Source organism: Nelusetta ayraudi, unplaced genomic scaffold (assembly GCF_046127955.1).
Source record: "Nelusetta ayraudi isolate G7.1 ecotype Tasmania unplaced genomic scaffold, CSIRO-AGI_Nayr_v1 ptg000060l, whole genome shotgun sequence".
Taxonomy (NCBI): Eukaryota; Metazoa; Chordata; class Actinopteri; order Tetraodontiformes; family Monacanthidae; genus Nelusetta; species Nelusetta ayraudi.
Window position 1 is genome coordinate 7,376,155 of NW_027466110.1, and position 17,062 is coordinate 7,393,216.

The 17,062-nt window shown below is 46.0% G+C and overlaps 2 protein-coding genes across 3 annotated transcripts in view; both read left to right on the forward strand.

The window, feature by feature from the left end:
* Positions 1 to 4,070, forward strand: part of LOC142897769 (uncharacterized) — a 108,372-nt gene extending 104,302 nt beyond the window's left edge. The window contains exons 45-51 of the mRNA XM_076040320.1: positions 691 to 780; positions 1,145 to 1,273; positions 1,413 to 1,490; positions 1,601 to 1,887; positions 2,080 to 2,123; positions 2,225 to 2,439; positions 2,541 to 4,070. Of these exons, the coding sequence (XP_075896435.1) occupies positions 691 to 780; positions 1,145 to 1,273; positions 1,413 to 1,490; positions 1,601 to 1,887; positions 2,080 to 2,123; positions 2,225 to 2,439; positions 2,541 to 2,862 (1,165 nt within the window). The 3' untranslated portion in view covers positions 2,863 to 4,070. The remainder of the gene's footprint in view (positions 1 to 690; positions 781 to 1,144; positions 1,274 to 1,412; positions 1,491 to 1,600; positions 1,888 to 2,079; positions 2,124 to 2,224; positions 2,440 to 2,540) is intronic.
* An 808-nt stretch (positions 4,071 to 4,878) lies between these two features.
* LOC142897460 (ras-related protein Ral-B) lies at positions 4,879 to 15,358 on the forward strand. 2 transcript variants are annotated; one of them, XM_076039821.1, is made up of 5 exons: positions 4,879 to 5,024; positions 12,480 to 12,669; positions 12,780 to 12,988; positions 13,643 to 13,820; positions 13,912 to 15,358. In XM_076039821.1, exons 2-5 carry the CDS (start codon positions 12,556 to 12,558, stop codon positions 14,032 to 14,034), a joined length of 624 nt encoding a protein of 207 aa, XP_075895936.1. In that variant the 5' UTR covers positions 4,879 to 5,024; positions 12,480 to 12,555; the 3' UTR covers positions 14,035 to 15,358. The 2 variants fall into 2 exon arrangements, with proteins under 2 accessions (XP_075895936.1, XP_075895937.1); XM_076039822.1 differs by lacking the exon at positions 4,879 to 5,024 and adding an exon at positions 10,718 to 10,856.
* Positions 15,359 to 17,062: the final 1,704 nt, after the last annotated feature.

The window sequence follows — 17,062 nt, forward strand, 5'->3', positions numbered from 1 at the left end:
ACATCAAAAACAAAAAGCTGGTCGATCTCGCTGCTATGACGCAAATCGCAGTGGCCAATCAGAAGCGTGAAACGCATTCCGGCTCCGTGCCTTTAAAAAAAAAAAAAAAAAAAAACGATTCATGTGACGTTTGTACGTACTTGGATGTGATTGGCTGGCCGACTTACTGGTCTTCCGGTGCTGGAGAGCAGCATGGCTGGAGAGCGATGGAACAGAGTAAACATCCCTCTCCCCGGTGCTGTTTCTACTGTCAGAGCCAACTTCACCGCAAAGACAGGTACTTTCCTGAGTCACGCCGCCATAAACCGGCTAATTTGAACACTTCCGGGGTGTAACGTGGACGTTGAGGAGCTGTTTATGTTTTGCGCAGCCCACGCGGGTCTTGGCTGTTGATCGAACGTGTTGAGATGGGTTTCTGTTGTTGTTTCTACTGCGCAGATGTCGTCGTCAAAAACCTGCTTGGGGAAACCGAGAAGGTGCTCAAGCTGTACGAGAGTGAGGTTCTTCAGACGGAGATCCGGGTCCTGTACGACCTGATGTATGTCCTGAACAACAGCTACAGGAACAACAAGACGTTCAAAGCGTTGCAGCAGGTCCGTGGTTCTCCCTCCAGAGTGTTGCTTCAACAACAAATATAAATCCCTGAGAGGCTATGCTGTGCAATGAAAAAATACTGTCTTCCCCCTTTCAGGTTGAACAATGCATAAACAGGTTGAAGTTGATGAAGCTGAAAGTTGTTCTAAAGGACCTGAAGGATCTCTGTCCTGCTAAAGTTCAAAGGTGGGCGGACCAGTTTGTGGCTTCAGCCTTTTTGTTCCTTTCAAACGTCTAATTGAAACACTTGATGCAACAATTAAGATTAACTGTTACAATACTGTTGTCATTTACACATGGAATCTAATGCAACTTGTAGTAATGCGTCATTGGTAAGGCTGCTGTTAAGTATTGAAGGGTTAAGTTGGGACAACTGGACTTGTTCTTGCAGACGTGCAGATGTTTCGCCTCACATTCGAAAGGCTTCTTCAGGTCAACAACTTCAGCCATCTACATTAAGATGACCTGGATGACTGAGAATCTTCACAGACGTGTTGTTGTTTAGTGTATGTCCACAGTAATGACAGTCTGTGTTGTTGGTGTTTTTTAGAGGAGTGGGCATCAAGACGGGTGAATGCGTCGTTCCCAGTCAGCCCTTCCTGGAGTGGTTCTGTCTCAAGGTGCTGGGAGCCATCAAGCTGCTGAGCTGCACAATGAATCGATGCAGCACAGCTTTCCTGTATCCTTAAAATAAAAAAAAATAAAAAAAATAAAAATTATGTATATGTATATATGTATTGCGCAAGAATCAGCATTTTCCGTGAGTGTGACGGCTTTGTCAGTGTTCTCAGTTGGTCCTAAACAGATGTCCGCCTCAGACTCTCCAGGCGGCAGATGAAATGGGGGGAGTTTATCATCCTGAACATGGTGCTGACCAGCATGGTCAGCCGTCTCTGGTGAGTGAGCTTCCTCTTCTTCTTCCACCTCCTCCCTCTCCTCCATGGTCACATCAGGCATCACTATACTATCTTGCACTGAGCCTCTGATTGCCCCCTCCCTCCGTCAGGGTGATTTTCCGCGGCATCCTGTCCTGCCTGTGTCCGCTGTACGAGCATCTCCTGGAACTTCTAAAGGAAGTGGCCAGCAGTCAGCCCATGCCCTACCTCAGAGACGTCGTCCTGCCGGAATGTGTGGCTGACTTCCTGGGTCTTTCTGACGCCCTGACGCTGAGCGCCGTGGCGCCCATTGCTTCGCCTCGTGCCAAAGTTTGCCAGCCGCTGCAGAGAAAGACGCGTGTTAAAGTCAAGAACAAGACCAGAAAACAGGAAGACCTGGGTGTCGCTGTTGAAAGAGGTATGGATTTTAATTTCTTGTTTTTTTTATTTTGTGTTTGCTGCAGTCGATTCATGTGCAGTTTTACATTACCTTTGTGATGGACTTGTGTCACTTTAAGTGCCTTTCACAACATTAATGGAGTGAAAATTAGGTATTATTTTTGGAGAATGTAAGTAGAATAATAAGATGAGTATAATATGCTTTTTCCAGCCATAGCACGTCACACTGACCTGACCCCTTTCCTCACTGCAAAGGTTAGTTTATCAACCCAATTCATTTTCTCCTGAAGCCCTGAATATTCATCTTCCACTTTAATTGTTTGAACTCACAAGCAAAAATTTGTTTTGTCATAAAGGGGAAATCTTTGTCCCAGCAAACACAGAAGACCAGTGGAGGACAGGCGCTCATGAAAAAAATTAGACGAGCTGAGAGTTTTGCAGACCTGGTGTCACAGCTGGAGACGACGATCACATGGTGCAAAACCCAGAAGAAGAAAAAGGAGAGGCAGTTCCTGAACTTCCTGTCGTTTAAGTGTCGACGAATGAAATGTTTAGAGGCACAGGGCTGCAAGTAAGAGGACCAATGGAGGGCAATATGAAGACATTGCATCTGGGATAATGCTGCTAATAATACAACATTTGCACATGTCCATCTTTTCTCCCCATTTGCAGCGTCCACAGGAAGTTGCAAGCCTTAAAACAGGAAGTCTGCTGTGTTCTATCAGATCGAGGGTCCGTGATGAGCACCTGTGGCTCTTCGGCAGCGACGATGAAAGGAAATTCACACCGCGTGACTCGTTTTCACACTCAGAGGAGTCGATTCAAGTCTTTAAATGCCAGAAAGAAACGGGTGAAGAGGCAGCAGGAGAAGGAGCAGCTATCAGCGGCGGCCCCGTCAGGACACAAGCAGGAAAATAAAACTAGATCAGAGGAAGCAGACAGTCATGATGACATTGATGATATTGATGATATTTTTGCCTCTATTGGTGAGTGACACTGGACTGAGGAAAGGAAAAAAAAAATGACTATTACATTTTGTGACTGGATACTGACTCGTGCTGCTGATACTGGGTGTGCAGGTTCTGCTCAGCAATCTCCAGAAATCAAGTTTTCCATTATTGCAGTTTTTTAATACGCTAAGTACACAACAAACCCGAGTTTGTTGAATGAATTATGGGTAGAACTATGCAAAGCTTCTTTTGTTGACTTTCTTAATGCTTAACATGAAAATATTGCCCTCAAGTAATATCAATATATTGTGGAAAGAACTGTTTCCTGTTGTTTTTTATTGTTATTTACAGATATTCATACCAGAGACTTTTCAGATCCAATGGAAACTTTAATCTTCTGTTCTTTATTTCCTTGCCATTCTGGCGCCATCTGTTGGGATTGCGAAAGAATACCCCCAGAGTATGGTTAGCTTAGTTTAAAAAGAGGCCGTCTCCTTGGTAAAAGGCTCTTTCTTTACAGAGGGTGTAAAAGCTAATGTGCTTAGGCAGCCTTGCAGCGGTTTTCAGGTCTTATAAAAGCTGTACGTTCATAAAGCGCCACGTTAAAACCAAACAGTCACTGGCAGCCGGTCTTGCTCAAGTGATGCGGCTGAGCATCGGATTGTCAGATAACAAGAAGGTGGCCGTGCAGCTTGTGTGCTTTTGCTGCTTAATGTCTTAACACCCTTTGCCTAAGAAGATGCAGTCTTGCCATCTGCACACAAATAAAGGTGCAGCTTTCATCCACTTCGCTGAGCAGGACAGCTTTTAGTCGTGGTCTTGCATCAACCCACCTGCTGTATTTCTGTGAAAACTGTTTTACAAATTTTGAATGAATTTTGATTTGAATTATTTCACGGATTTTCTCAACATCTGCTATCTGCTACTTTGTTATTTGCAGTATTTCTTTTAGAATTTTAAAGTTTAAAATGGAGTGTATTCCATAAGTGGGTTTATTTTTTAAACATGCAGCTGCAAGGTAACGCAGTAAATGTACTCTGAACAGCATGTGGCATGTTATGGCCAGATCAAGTGTTTAAAACCAGCAGGTGCCTTTGAGGACAGAAGTGAGACTGTGGTTAAGTGCTGGAGTTATGAATATATTCCACTGCAATTGGAGGTTCTACTGGGACTAAGTGAACACATCAGTTATGGCTGGTAGGCATGATATGACCTAAAACAATAAAGCAGCCCGGCTCCCAGTGCACTCTAATTTATCTCCCTGTCACCTTAATAGCAGCAGGAGAGTAGTAGGTGTTCTGGTGTCATCTTCACAGAGGTACACAGGGATTCTTAGCGTTTATATTTGGAGGGACACTAAATCAATCGCATCATTACCTCCACTGAGAGGGGGAAAGAAAATGTAACTTGAACCCAGTAGGCTGTCTCTAGTATAATGTGTCTCTTGTTTTAAAATTATGTTATGTTCATTAAAAAAATACAAAATGGGACATTGCAACCACAAACCCTGTCTTTTAAATATACTGAATAATGATTACAACATCACTGATGCCCATTTCCCCCGAGTTATGGATCAAGTAAATTATCTTTTATTTTTTTTAAATAAAATATAATAAAATCAGTGTGTATATTTGCCGAATGGACCCATTGTGGGAACTGCTTTGAGGGCTTTTGTTATTATTACACTGAAGTTTTTTTTGTTTTTGTTTTTTTCTCACTCTATCCTTTTAAAAATGTTTGCACAGTCACCCCCTTTTTGAGTTGGGCATGAATTCTTTTGCGATCAGAATTAAAATGCTGAAACCCTGCCCAGGTACACATAAACTGTATAAAATGTAAAATGTATCTGGCAAAACACAGTAGTTAAAATTATCAGCGACCACCGGCCTACAGAAAATATTGCTGCTCAAAAATATTTAAGCGGATATCTAAAATGGATGGATAGAAGGAAAAAAAAAAAAAAGTCACACGATAAATAAGCGAGGGCGGCTTTATTTTTTTGGCTAATAATGTGGGGGGGAGGAAGGGAGGTGGTTGAATGAGGAGACAGTGACGAAACATCCTGTCATCTGTTTCCACTTCCGGAAGGTGGGGCTTTTGTTGCAAGGAGCGGTTTGTATTCGGAGAGCCAATGCCTCGATATGCCCCATTGATGCGCTCTCCAAGATAACATCGATCGAGGTCAGAAGAACAACTCCTGCTTCGGGTAAGACTTTTGGAGAAGAGCCGAACCGGTGTGGATTATCGAATTTTCAACGTTCGCACAGGGAGCACGGAAGCGGGAAAGTACGACGCCTGGTTTTGTGAAGGACAGGCGAGCCGGGGATGTAGGGATTGTGGAAAAATACACGAGAAGGGGGCATTTAAACTTTCAAACTTCATTTTTGATTGTACTTGATTGATTTGAGTTTATATTTGACTCGATTGCGTGCCACATCATTTATTCGGGATAAGCGGAACACAACTCAAAACGACTCGCTGTGAACTCGGTAGATAAACGTTAGCTAGCTCCAGTTGTTTGGGCTGTTCGATGCTCTTCTTTCTCAGCCTTCTGTTTGCCTGCTTACAGTCGGATGGATAGAGGAGGTTAGTTGTCAAAAAAAAAAGTGCTGACAACTCGAGAGTTTCTCCGCTAAAGTTGCCGTGGCGCGTGCTTGACGAATGCGACGTGGAGGTTTTGTTGGGGTTAAAGTCACGTTAAGTTGCTTACTGGAATCTCTTTGTGAGTTTCCTAGAAGCGAGCAGTTGTAATTTGTATGTCCGGTTAAGAATCACTCGGGCTGGTTTCCGCGGAGCTCAAGTTTTCCCCCTGAGGAGGTGACACACCCAGGCTGGCTCGGGGATTTCAACAGCCTGCGTCGCAGTGTGTGTGATCTGTGTCAACAAAACCGATGCGGTTGTAACACTGATACACTTTTGACTCGAAGCAGGCATCGCCAGTTTATTACCTGTTACTTACTTAAAGGAGCCATTTGAATTTAAATATATGTAGATGTAGAAACATCTCAGAGGGATCTACAGTCCTACTCACACAAGTAAATGCATCATTGGTGTTGAAAGTTGTGTTTTTAGGAATAACAACTGTGATGTAGGAGCTGAATAGCCAACTTGCATTTACTGTTTATTTACTGTTGGGCAGGGACTTTGTTTACTGATGCGCAAAGGTTTGTTTTCATTATCCTTTTTTTTTAATATATATATACAGTTGACCTTTGATGAGCTCACTCTTTGGTTTTATGATTCTGGTGTTTTTAATGATTCATAAACAACCTGAACCCCACAGATCTGGACCTGCTCTTTCCTCTGTAACACATTCACATAGATAAACACAAGCAACTGTAATTCAGAAACACATTAGGGATGTTTTCCCACACAGCTTCTGCCCAGTTGTGGCTTTCAGTATTTGCTGCGGGAGGATAATTGGTTGCTTGGTCAGTTGCTCGTTGGCTTTTATGTGGGTCGGTTTACCCCCTCAGGTGACATTATCCACCAGCAAAGCTGGTCCCTTGCTGACGGTTTTAACAAGGCTTACACTTCCACTGTAATTGTTTGACAAAGTCATAAAGGCTACTGAGCTGGTGATATTTTTATTGTAGGGGTGTGAAGTTTGCACAGACTGAAGGGCTGGAAATGGCTTGCCAGCAAGTTGTCCCTCACTTGGAGCATTGTACCAAGGCTCCAAACCAGACTCTTCTTGCATTAGTAGCAGGAAGTACAGCACACCTTTCCAAGATATCTTTGGCGACAATCAAAATTCTGTTAAAAAAAATAATGTTAGCTGTCAGCTGCAGCTCTCAGTCCTCAGTGCAGGATTGTTGAGGGTTAGTCAGCCCATTGTTGCTACCTCTGGAATGACAGGAGTTCTTCTCTCTGGTAAACAACTCATCAGTCACATGCTGAGGCAGCACATTCACGGCTTGGTCGGGGATTTGTGTGTTGTGTTCCTGTGGCGAGGATCCTCCTTATTTATTTGTCGGTGCTTTGTTTCCAAACCTTTGTTTTGGAGCCAAATTGACGGATATTATGTGTGATCACATCAACCATCAACCAGTGGTTTAGGCCACAGTGCCGGTCCAAGGTTTAAGGAAACTTTCCAAAGCAACATTCTGGGAAGGGAGTAAAGCCAAAGTCTGTGTTTGAGCGCCGCGATCGGCGTGGACTTGCATGAAAACCATCAGAGTTTCACAAAACAACACAGTCCACGTAGGTTGGATCGCGTTTCAGAGCAGAACCATTCATGACGTCGTCAGGAGATGTTGATTCATTGCGAGCAAGTGAACGCACCCCTGTTGTTGTGGTTTATCTCCTCAAGTCTAACCGCCCCTTTGTTTCTTTACTGTGATGTTTTACACGAGCCCTCTTGAAACCTCTGATTGCCAACACTGAAAGAAGGCCTGCTCTGAAACTCTCTCCAGTCAGTGGTTGGTGTTGCACTTTTTTTTTCTTCTGGCCCTGTAAATTGAGCGCATATGTGCCAGAGATGGTTCTGCAGATAAGCGCATGCCTCGCTGTCATCGGCTGACTGCTTTATGTCAACTCAGGGGAGGAAGGTCCAGGATTCCCAGCTAAATATCTCTCCCAACATTCTTTCTTAGTTAAAGAAAGTGCATCATTCACTCGACTTTTGCAGGATGGACAAAGGCGTGTGATTAATTTGCCCTGAGCCGTGTCTTTATTTCCTTCTGCTGTGTGTAATTGTCATGTTAGAGAAATGCAAACGGCTGAGGGCAGTGTTGTTTCTCCCCTTTGCGGTTTACCAAACACAAAATGTTTTTTTTTTTAGTATGGACGCAATACCCAAAGAAGAAGAAACCCTTTTCAGTATGACAGTTTGTTTGCTCGCTTGCCTCTTTGCAAAACAGTGTTTTGAAGTCACAGTTTGGCCTAAAATTGAGTGCAGAGTGTGGAAGATTCAAAAGTAAACCGCTTGCTTCCACATTCAACAGCAGCAGGCCATGTAGTGTCATTTAAAATGAAAAAGCTGAAACGAGATGACCAGTGCATATTAAACAGCTTGGGTAAGAACACATGGAGATGCCAGCAAATGCCAGCTGAGATCTGAACTCTTCTCTTCTGCCGGCCTCAACTGGTCCAGGGAATGTCGAAATAAAAGCCAAGGCAAGATGAGTGTTTACACTGGTGCAGATCAGCTTCAAGGAGATGACAAAGAAAATCTGCTTCGCGTTATCGGCCTCAAAGATATTTCAACGGCGAAGCGAGCGGTGCAGAAGACCTATTTTCCAACAATGTATCATACGGGGAGTTTGATGTGCTCTGACAGCTGGAAAGAAGCGGCGAAGGCTCCGCTGCGCTTTAAGAGTTGATGACTTTCAGTGTGTGAATGAGATAGAAATGACAGAATATAGATACGATGTGAAAAGCGGTGCTGAATTTGTCAGATTTTGTGCTGCTGAAAGGATTCGGCTCTGTGCTGCCCGGCACTTTGGTCCGGTTGTCATCAAAGGCTCCTCTGTGCGCGGCCCTGACTAAGACTTGTTAGTATGCATTGTGACCCCCGCCCCCCTCCTCACCTTTTTTTTTTCCTACCGTGAACCATCCTGTTAATTGAATTTTTAAAGGCACGTCTTGGCATCACGACGAGTCTCCTGCAGGCAATGGATGAGCCATTCTAACTCGTCCCTCGTGACTCGGCTGGATTATATCATTTTCTCCAGTCAGCTGGAGTTTGTGAGGTTGAAGGTGCAGTTCCAGTGATGTCATTTCAGTTTGTGTGAGAAACTGAATGAAACAGAGCTTTCATAATATATTTCTTATTCAGAGTTGGTATCTTGACTGCAGAACCTGTGTGATGCACATACAGCACGTCTATCAGAGGTGAGTCTGCTTATTTACAAGAGGATTAATGTTGTAAAAGGGGGAAATAGGGCGATAAAGGAGAAACCTTATTGAACTTCCCCACCTCTCTCTCAATAGCAGAGCGCCACGGCTTCTAGCATCTGTTGTAAGGCATTGTTGCGACACACACCGCAGAGCTCGAGTGGAGCCGCACCCCCTCTCTAGGCCGCCTCAACTTGTTGCGTTGTGGCTGGCCGAGGGCCGCGGATGATGAGAGAAACAGCCGACCTGACCTGAACTCCTTTTCCCATCCACCCGTTGGGAACAGGAAATCCCCCTCGGCCCCCGCGACCCCTGGAATGCAGAGAGACTCGTCACGTTCAGTCGCGGCTCACAAGAAAATGTTTTCTGCTTTTTCCAAATCAGGAATCTTGGCATCGGTCAGCATGAAGCTGACATTGATTAGCAACACTCCATACTTGTACACATGTGGCATTAACGATGCGTAAATAAGCGAGAGAGAGAGAGAGAGAGAGAGAGAGAAAAAGCTGCATCTGAATGCGAGCAGACAGAAATAGGAACAAGTTTGCACTTTTTGATTTCCTGTTTTAGAATCATCCGGCTGAGAGATTCAAATGACCTGGTTCAGATAGAAGTGTAAACTTGAGTGGGTGGGTGACTGCTGGCTGCATTTAAAAAACAAAAAACAAAAACAAAACAAACATTCAGTGGCTAGGTAGAATCAACGCGGCTCCGTCTACTTCCTGAAACGTTTTACGAGTGTCTGCGTGGCTCCAGGCAAACCTCGGCCCATTCATGCCAGAGTCTGAAGAGGAGTGGGGACTCTGAGGGTCCACTGGCCGGGTCTCCAGAGGGAATCTTAATGAGCTCCTGTTGGCCACACTGCACCAGTGGCACATATATATATTTCATGAGCTTCACATCCAGAGGGTGCTTTTAGATTACATCCCTCCTTCTCCGTAATCCTGCATCAACCAGGACGAACCAGGACCAGGCAGACCTGAGGTCAGCATCTGGGTCAGGACTATATATTAATTCCACACATATGGTGTCCTTTCTTATAATACCGCCGCATTACCCTGGCGGGGTGAAGTGGTGGAAACGTAGTCAGTCCCTCGTTAGAAGTCTCAGTGTCCTTTGGAAAATCGGCCTGAAGCACTTTTCTTGTGGCCGTCATACACACTGTGTAAGCGATTGTCTTATTTATAGCTGTGTGTGTGTGTGTGTGTGTGTGTGTGTGTGTGTGTGTGTGTGTGTGTGTGTGTGTGTGTGTGTGTGTGCGTGTGTGTGTGTGTGTGTTCTTACTGGCTCAGTGAAGTGGGTTGCAGCTAAATAATTCAACAAGGGACCCCTTTGCATAAGTGTTGAGCATTGCTTCTTCCCAAAGGTGTGCGCTGGTGTGTGTGTGTCTGCGCACGTGTTGTGTGCGCGGATCCTTGCCATGAACCCTTTCGCTGGCCCGGTTACGGATAACAAAGGCAGGAAGTGCACGGATCGCACTTCATTTCCCGGGTTGAGGGGTTGTGCCACTTCCTCTGCCTCAGTGGCGAAGGTGGCAAACCAAACCACCGTCTCCCCCCCCCCCCTCTGCTCCTGGAGGCTGCGTGCTAACTGCTAACTGCTGCAGATACTCTTCCAATCCCAACGAAAGTGGCCCGTTGGTGTTAAGAGAAGAGAAGAACAACATCTCACTGGGCATCTTACCAGGTCCCGAGTGTAGGAGGAGTGTGCGTGCTCAAGTCTGGAGTTGTCGATGTTCCTTTTGGACAGCGAAGGCGCTGAACAGAGGAAATAACACTGAGCATCTGCCTGACGCTAACGGTTAAGGTCAGAAACTGAAAACAGGCAGTGCTCATCGGACTGGTTGAACTTTTGGGCCTTAGTCAGTGTGGGCAGAACTCGATGCTGCACACCACTGGTCCACACCAAGGCTTGTAAAAACTCCCAATACAAGGTTAAAGGAAGGAGCCAGAGTGGTTAGCACACACTGGAGGAACCGAGGGCAATGTGTTGCTGTCAGTTTCAATGCTACAACCATAAATGGAATTAAACCTGGTAAACGCCACCCTGGGACCCGATCATCAGTCAATAATGCAGTGGAGACCTTCGTCCCAGGCCGGTCGTATTAGTGGAAAACAGACGAGGAGGAGGGGCAGCAGACTTTTTCCCGCAGTGATAAATGAGCTCAGTGCCACACAGGAAACGGAGTGAAGGGAAAAAGGTGAAGTTCACAGAAAAACAGACATTCTGGGCTCCAACATTCAGACATTTTTCACATTTCTCAATTGGAGACGACGCTCTTTACATTTACATAACCTGACACCCGTTGACACGCTGGTCAGGAGCTCCGCTCCGTACCCGACGTGAGCTTCGTGCTGATGAAAGATGGACGACCTCAGCAGCGTTTAGCAGACAACTCGGAGCACAAGGAGTATGTCAGTAGGCTGGTGGACGGGAAGTGTCAACCAGAAGAACAAAAACTGGAGTCTCTAAGGGCCCAAATGCGCTTTAGTCTCATTTTCAAGGCGTCGGTCCGACGTTCCACCGCTGCCTTCAAAGGGAAGAAAAAGTGTGCGACTCTTCTGCAGGAAGATATCTTGAGATATTAAAAACAGCCCATCAGTCGCTGCTTTTCACATCACTTTTCGAGTCCAACCCGTGACTCTCACCATTCAGAGTGATGCTGAAGTGTTCTCTCGCTCTATATGCGGTAGTGTTTACTCACTGTGGGGCTGATGTGATTGTCTACAATTAAATGGATCCGCAGGACTTTCTAGCATCTGAGGAAACTTTCCCCGTGCCAGTGTCTAATTTGCAAGGTGTCTTTTTGTTTAATGTCCCAAACGAGGCCACTTTCACTCAATGAACAACACTGTGGTCTCTAACCCGTCAGTTAATCCCCACAGAAATTAGAGAAGTCCATCCCTTTACTTTCTTTGCCTGCTCCACATTCAGGAAACACTGTGCAAAGTGTTTTCTGCATGAGCAATCGCTCCGCTGGAGTCAATGATGAAAGAGTAGACATCAAAATGGGTCACAACAATCGACCTTTTTTTTTATACAAAAAAAAATAGATAACATTGGATTATTTCATGTACTCACAGCTTGATAAATGTCCTCACTTTATAATCAAATAAGCTTTCAGGGCATCAATAAACAGACTCATCATCACCAACTCCAGTGGACACGTAACAGAATTAGCAGAAACATCGCCGGCGGTATTAGCGGAAATTTCCATCCCGGCTGCTAATTGCACCGTCGCTGGCTTATTGTGGCCTCAGATAAAACAAAACACTCGTCCGGCCCATCGATAGCGATCGTTTCCTGTCCGTCGGCCTGCCGAGTGACGTGACCAGAGGGTCTCTGATGGTGGAAGTGGCCACTGAGGAGAGAGACCAGAGATATGAGCTCAGTGAATTAATTTTGTCCGATCGGCCTCCGGAACGATTGTTTGACGGCGAACTTTATACAAAGTTCAAGGATTCACCAGTGGCCCGATTTGGCACTTTTACAGGCTAATCTCCGGATTAGAGGACGGTGCTGCTGGAGCCCAGCCCAGTCCAGCGGCCTCGGCCCAGGTGCTTCTTAAAGGTCCAGTGTGCAGAATTTGGCCTGATTTCGCAGGCCACCGTAGTTAGCTGGCAGTTTCAGGAGAGGGAGGGAGAGTGAAAGAGCACTGCGATCTGAAATGTCACCACCTGATGTTGCTGTTTTCTCTCAGCATCTCCAGAATGTCCACGCTGAACCTTTAAAGGCATGAAGGCGGGGAGGGAGGAGAGCGCCACCTGTCCTCCAGCACAGCTCACTGACACCTTTCCCTTTCTTCTTTTCGTTGTGGTTGCAGTCGTTTGCAGGTAGCGAGGTGGGTGGCGTGCGTGCGTGTTCGAGCGTGCACGTGAGGAAGACAATCGGAGAAGACCATGGCGACCGGCAAAGGCAAGAACCAGAGCTCGCTGGCCCTGCACAAGGTGATCATGGTGGGCAGCGGCGGCGTGGGCAAGTCGGCCCTCACCCTGCAGTTCATGTACGACGAGGTGAGGTCAAAGGTCAACTGGCCTCTGTGGAAAAAGGGGGCCGCTTCAACCGTTTGATGCGATGCTCCTGACGCACCTCAGCCGCTGGTTCTATGTCCGTCCCCCCGCAGTTCGTGGAGGACTACGAGCCCACCAAGGCGGACAGCTACAGGAAGAAGGTGGTCCTGGACGGCGAGGAGGTCCAGATCGACATCCTGGACACGGCGGGCCAGGAGGACTACGCCGCCATCAGGGACAACTACTTCCGCAGCGGCGAGGGCTTCCTGCTGGTCTTCTCCATCACCGAGCACGAGTCCTTCACGGCCACTGTGGAGTTCAGGTGCGTCCGTCCACCTGTGAGCCACCTGTGAGCTCCAGGTGCCAGTGTTGAATATGGAACCAGTTATTCTGCTTTATAAAGCCGTTCCAGACTGGCACCAGGTCTCTGATGGGAACAGACGGCTCAGTTCCGGGCCTGGGGGGAGGAGCTATCATGACCAAGCAGAACAAACCCAAAAGAATACAATAAGAAAATACAGTGGTCCACATTGGAGAGACGCCAAACAACACAACAGAGAAAAACTTGGCTCCTCCACTGGAGAACAGAAACTGACGCGGTTCTCTGATAGGACAGTTTAGTTGATTCATTCAGGATACAAGTAGTAGGTCAGAAAAATGAAAAAAGAAATGCCTGTGAAGACTCGCAAAGCTTCGATCACAGACACACATTCATAGAATTATTATCGCAATGCAGAGTGGAGACACAACATCTCAGATAGATACAACTTTATTATTAATAATGATAATAATAATATTATTTTTTATTATCACGTTGTTTTTATTCTTTAAAGAACTCCAGATTCTCTCACATTTCACCTCACGTTTCCACAGGGATGCCGACCCTCCAACAATACTTTAAATCTTCCCCGGGCCGCTTTAATCATTTTTGTTGATGTGATTCGGGTTTGTTTCACCACCACCACGTCGCTGGCAGGGAGCAGATCCTGCGTGTGAAGGCGGAGGAGGACAAGATCCCCCTGCTGCTGGTGGGGAACAAGTCGGACCTGGAGGAGCGACGGCAGGTATCGGTGGACGAGGCCCGCGGGAAGGCAGAGGAGTGGGGAGTCCAGTACGTGGAGACGTCCGCCAAGACCAGAGCCAACGTGGACAAGGTACCAGATAACTGGACCGGAGCGCTCTCGTGGGGGGGGGGGCTCTCTTCTTAATATATGGTTTGTTTTCTTCTAATAATTCTCTCTGCAGGTTTTCTTTGACCTGATGCGCGAGGTGCGAGGCAAGAAGATGTCGGAGAACAAAGACAAGAACGGGAAAGGAAAGAACAAGAAGAACAAGAAGAGCTTCAGGGAACGATGCTGTTTACTTTGAACTGCTCATGGACCTCAAACAGCCCCCGCAGTTCAGCCCGGGGGGGGGGGGGGCGGAGTCGACGCTCCTGCCGTCGTTCAACAAAGTTCATTTGGTTCCTCCTTTTTTTTTTTTTTACTATTTGTTTTTAAAAAAGAAAATAGGGTTAGATTTTTAGCGTTTAGAGCGCTCCGACCACTCCTTTAAATGTATGAAATGTGAGTTGCAGATTCGCGAGAGGAGAACCTCGACCAAACTGACACTACCTGCTGCTCTGCACTGCCCAACTCAGCCACGACGACTGCCTCCTTCCTTCCTACCAGCCAGCCGCTCTGGCTGTACCTGAGGCCTGCTAGACTGCTAGACAGGCTCCCTCTGCCAACACTCTTCAGTTTAATAGTTAATAGTCACTTGTTTGCACCCTGGGCCTCATTTGTCAGGATGCAATTTTGGCATTTTCAGAGAACGTTTTCTGACATCTGAGGCTGCCCCTCCGCCCCCCCACCCCCCTCCACTCCCCACACACACACATTCCATTTGTCAGTGTGTTTCTGACTAGGGAAGAACCAGCCATTAGTCTCGTCAAACAGGGTGTTTCCACTTTATTCATTCGTCAATATTGAGACACTTTGTTTAAATCAAATATTTGTGACCACATAAGAAGGAGAAATCATTTAAGGTCACTGTTAAATGTTTTTAAACTTTAAAAAAAAATACAGCCTGCTGTTCCCCAATCAGGTCATATTTCACCTTTTTTCCTTTTGCGACAATCCTGCAGGCGTTTCAACCTCTTTCCTGCTTCAATCACTCTTTTTTTTTTTTTTTTTTTTTAAAGGCCCGGTGTGAAGCACTGTCTTTAATCGGGCCACCAGGGGTGCATGGCCATATTTACTGTGTCCACAGTGGCCCAGGACACTGATCCGCCGTAGCGGCCCGGCTCAGATCAGTTCTCCCTTCAGTCCTCCACACTTGGCCTTTCAATTCTCCTCCTCACTTTTGTAAAACATGCACTACATTTAAAATCTCGAGCAGATTTATTTTTTTGTTGTGCCAGCAACATGATGAGAGGATAAGAGTCTGTAGGTGTACAGTGTGTGTATTGCGTGTGTGTGTGTGTGCGTGCGTGCATTTACCTCGAAATCCCACAAGCCCTCTCTGCCTGTTAGTGAAGCTTCAACACGTGCCAACCTTACTAAACTGTCAGTGTAATCAAGTGCCGCTGCAAAACAAAACAAAAAAAAAACTAGATGCCTGACTTTGCAACATGTCGTCCCTATACTGTGAACATGCCTTCATGTCTCTGCAGTGACAGTTGATGAATAAATGCTTTTCTCTTCTTTGTAAATCCTCAGCATCTCTTTTTCGAAAGCACCTGCACATTTTATTTTCTTTCAACTCTAGCGAGAACATAGTCACGCGCGTTATCTTGTCTAATCTTATGTGGATATAATCATATTCAAGCAACTCCTCTGGGGGTTCAGTGCTCTACGTTGCCCTCTACTGGCCGCTGGGGGGGTAGGCATCGAACCGCTCCCTCGCCGGGCGCACAAGTCAAATGTTTCGCTCGTCACTTCCTGTCCCCTGTGGGGAAAGTGTAACCCACTTTAGTCGAGTACCCCGACTGCGACTTTGCGTTGATTGTTCTTCTGCCATCTAGAAAAGAGCCAGCGGCGTTTTATTTTATACCCCCGCCCCTCCGCCGAAGATTTGCCCGTAATATTGTAGCGCCGTTGCATTAACCTTGCAGGCTTATCTTCGGCGGCAGGATGAGTGAAACGTCACCCTCAAGATTAAAAAGCAGTCACTGGCACTGGGAGCTGAGAGTCTGCCAGGCTGTTGGAAGCTCATTTCACTCCAGAGAACCACCGTGGACAAATAATAACAATAATGAATTAATAAAAAGCTAAAAGACCTTGATTTAATAGAAAGAGGTCCAGCGTAATAAAATAGAAATTCTGAGATCTTGGTCACGTCAGAATTCGTAAATAACCCCCAAAATCTCTCTGGATCCTAAGAGAACCGCATAGTTAGCCCTCTGTTTACAGCAGGTTGGCAAAAAAAAAAAAAAAACAGTTGGTTTTTACCTCTTGGTAAACTTTGCTATAACATCCATATGCCTGTTATTGAGCTAGAGATCCACCGTGGAAAAACACGTAAACATTTTTTTTTTTTTTTTTTGCAAAAAGTACTTAATTAATAGAACAAGGTCTCGTATGAAACCATCCTGAGGTCCGCTGTGAGGACACTTCTTGAAACACCAGCCTTAGTTTTATTCAGGGGGAAGAGAGAGGGCCCTGCCCCTCAGAGATTGGGTAGACAGGGTCCTTTCCCTCTTCTAACCCCAACCATGTTGGTTTTTTAGGGGTCAAAAAATTCAAAGTTGCAGATTAGCCTGAGACTCACTCAGTCTCCCACATGACAGTCAGTGGTTTCCCCCACCGCTCCTGTCAGTTGACTGCAGAAGTGGAGGAATAAAATTACAGTTGCCGCAAGCAGGACTTGAACCCAGGTCTCGTGCACCACAGTCTGCAGTTTAACCCAATAAGCTACCTTGCTGGTTCAGTGTGAAGGGTTTACAAATAGCTCTGACAAAAAAAAAAAAGGAAAACTTTTCGGTGAAGTTCTGTTTCCTGGAGCAGGAATCAAACCAAGGTCTCTAACATGACAGTCAGCCTTGATATTGGACTGTAGAGGTTTATCAGACCCTCAATCATGCGAAGATGGGAAGAAAAAAAAATCTCAACCAGGAATTGAACCCAGGTCTCCTGCACCACAAGCAGCAGGTTTACACAATGAGCTATCTCAGCTGCTGAGAAGTAAAGCGTACGGGAGTATCTCTATCAGTACTGTTGCTTGGAGCAAGAACTGAACCCCACAACACAACCAATGGTTTGGTTCATTGAGCTGTACACTCCTCTTGATTGAGGACTGCAGAGGTAAATAAGTACCTCAGTCATGCATAGATTAGGCACAGAATCTTTGGTAAATTCCAGTTGCCCCAAGCAGGAATCAAAATAGAATTTCCAGATATGGGGGTCCCACTTTCTCA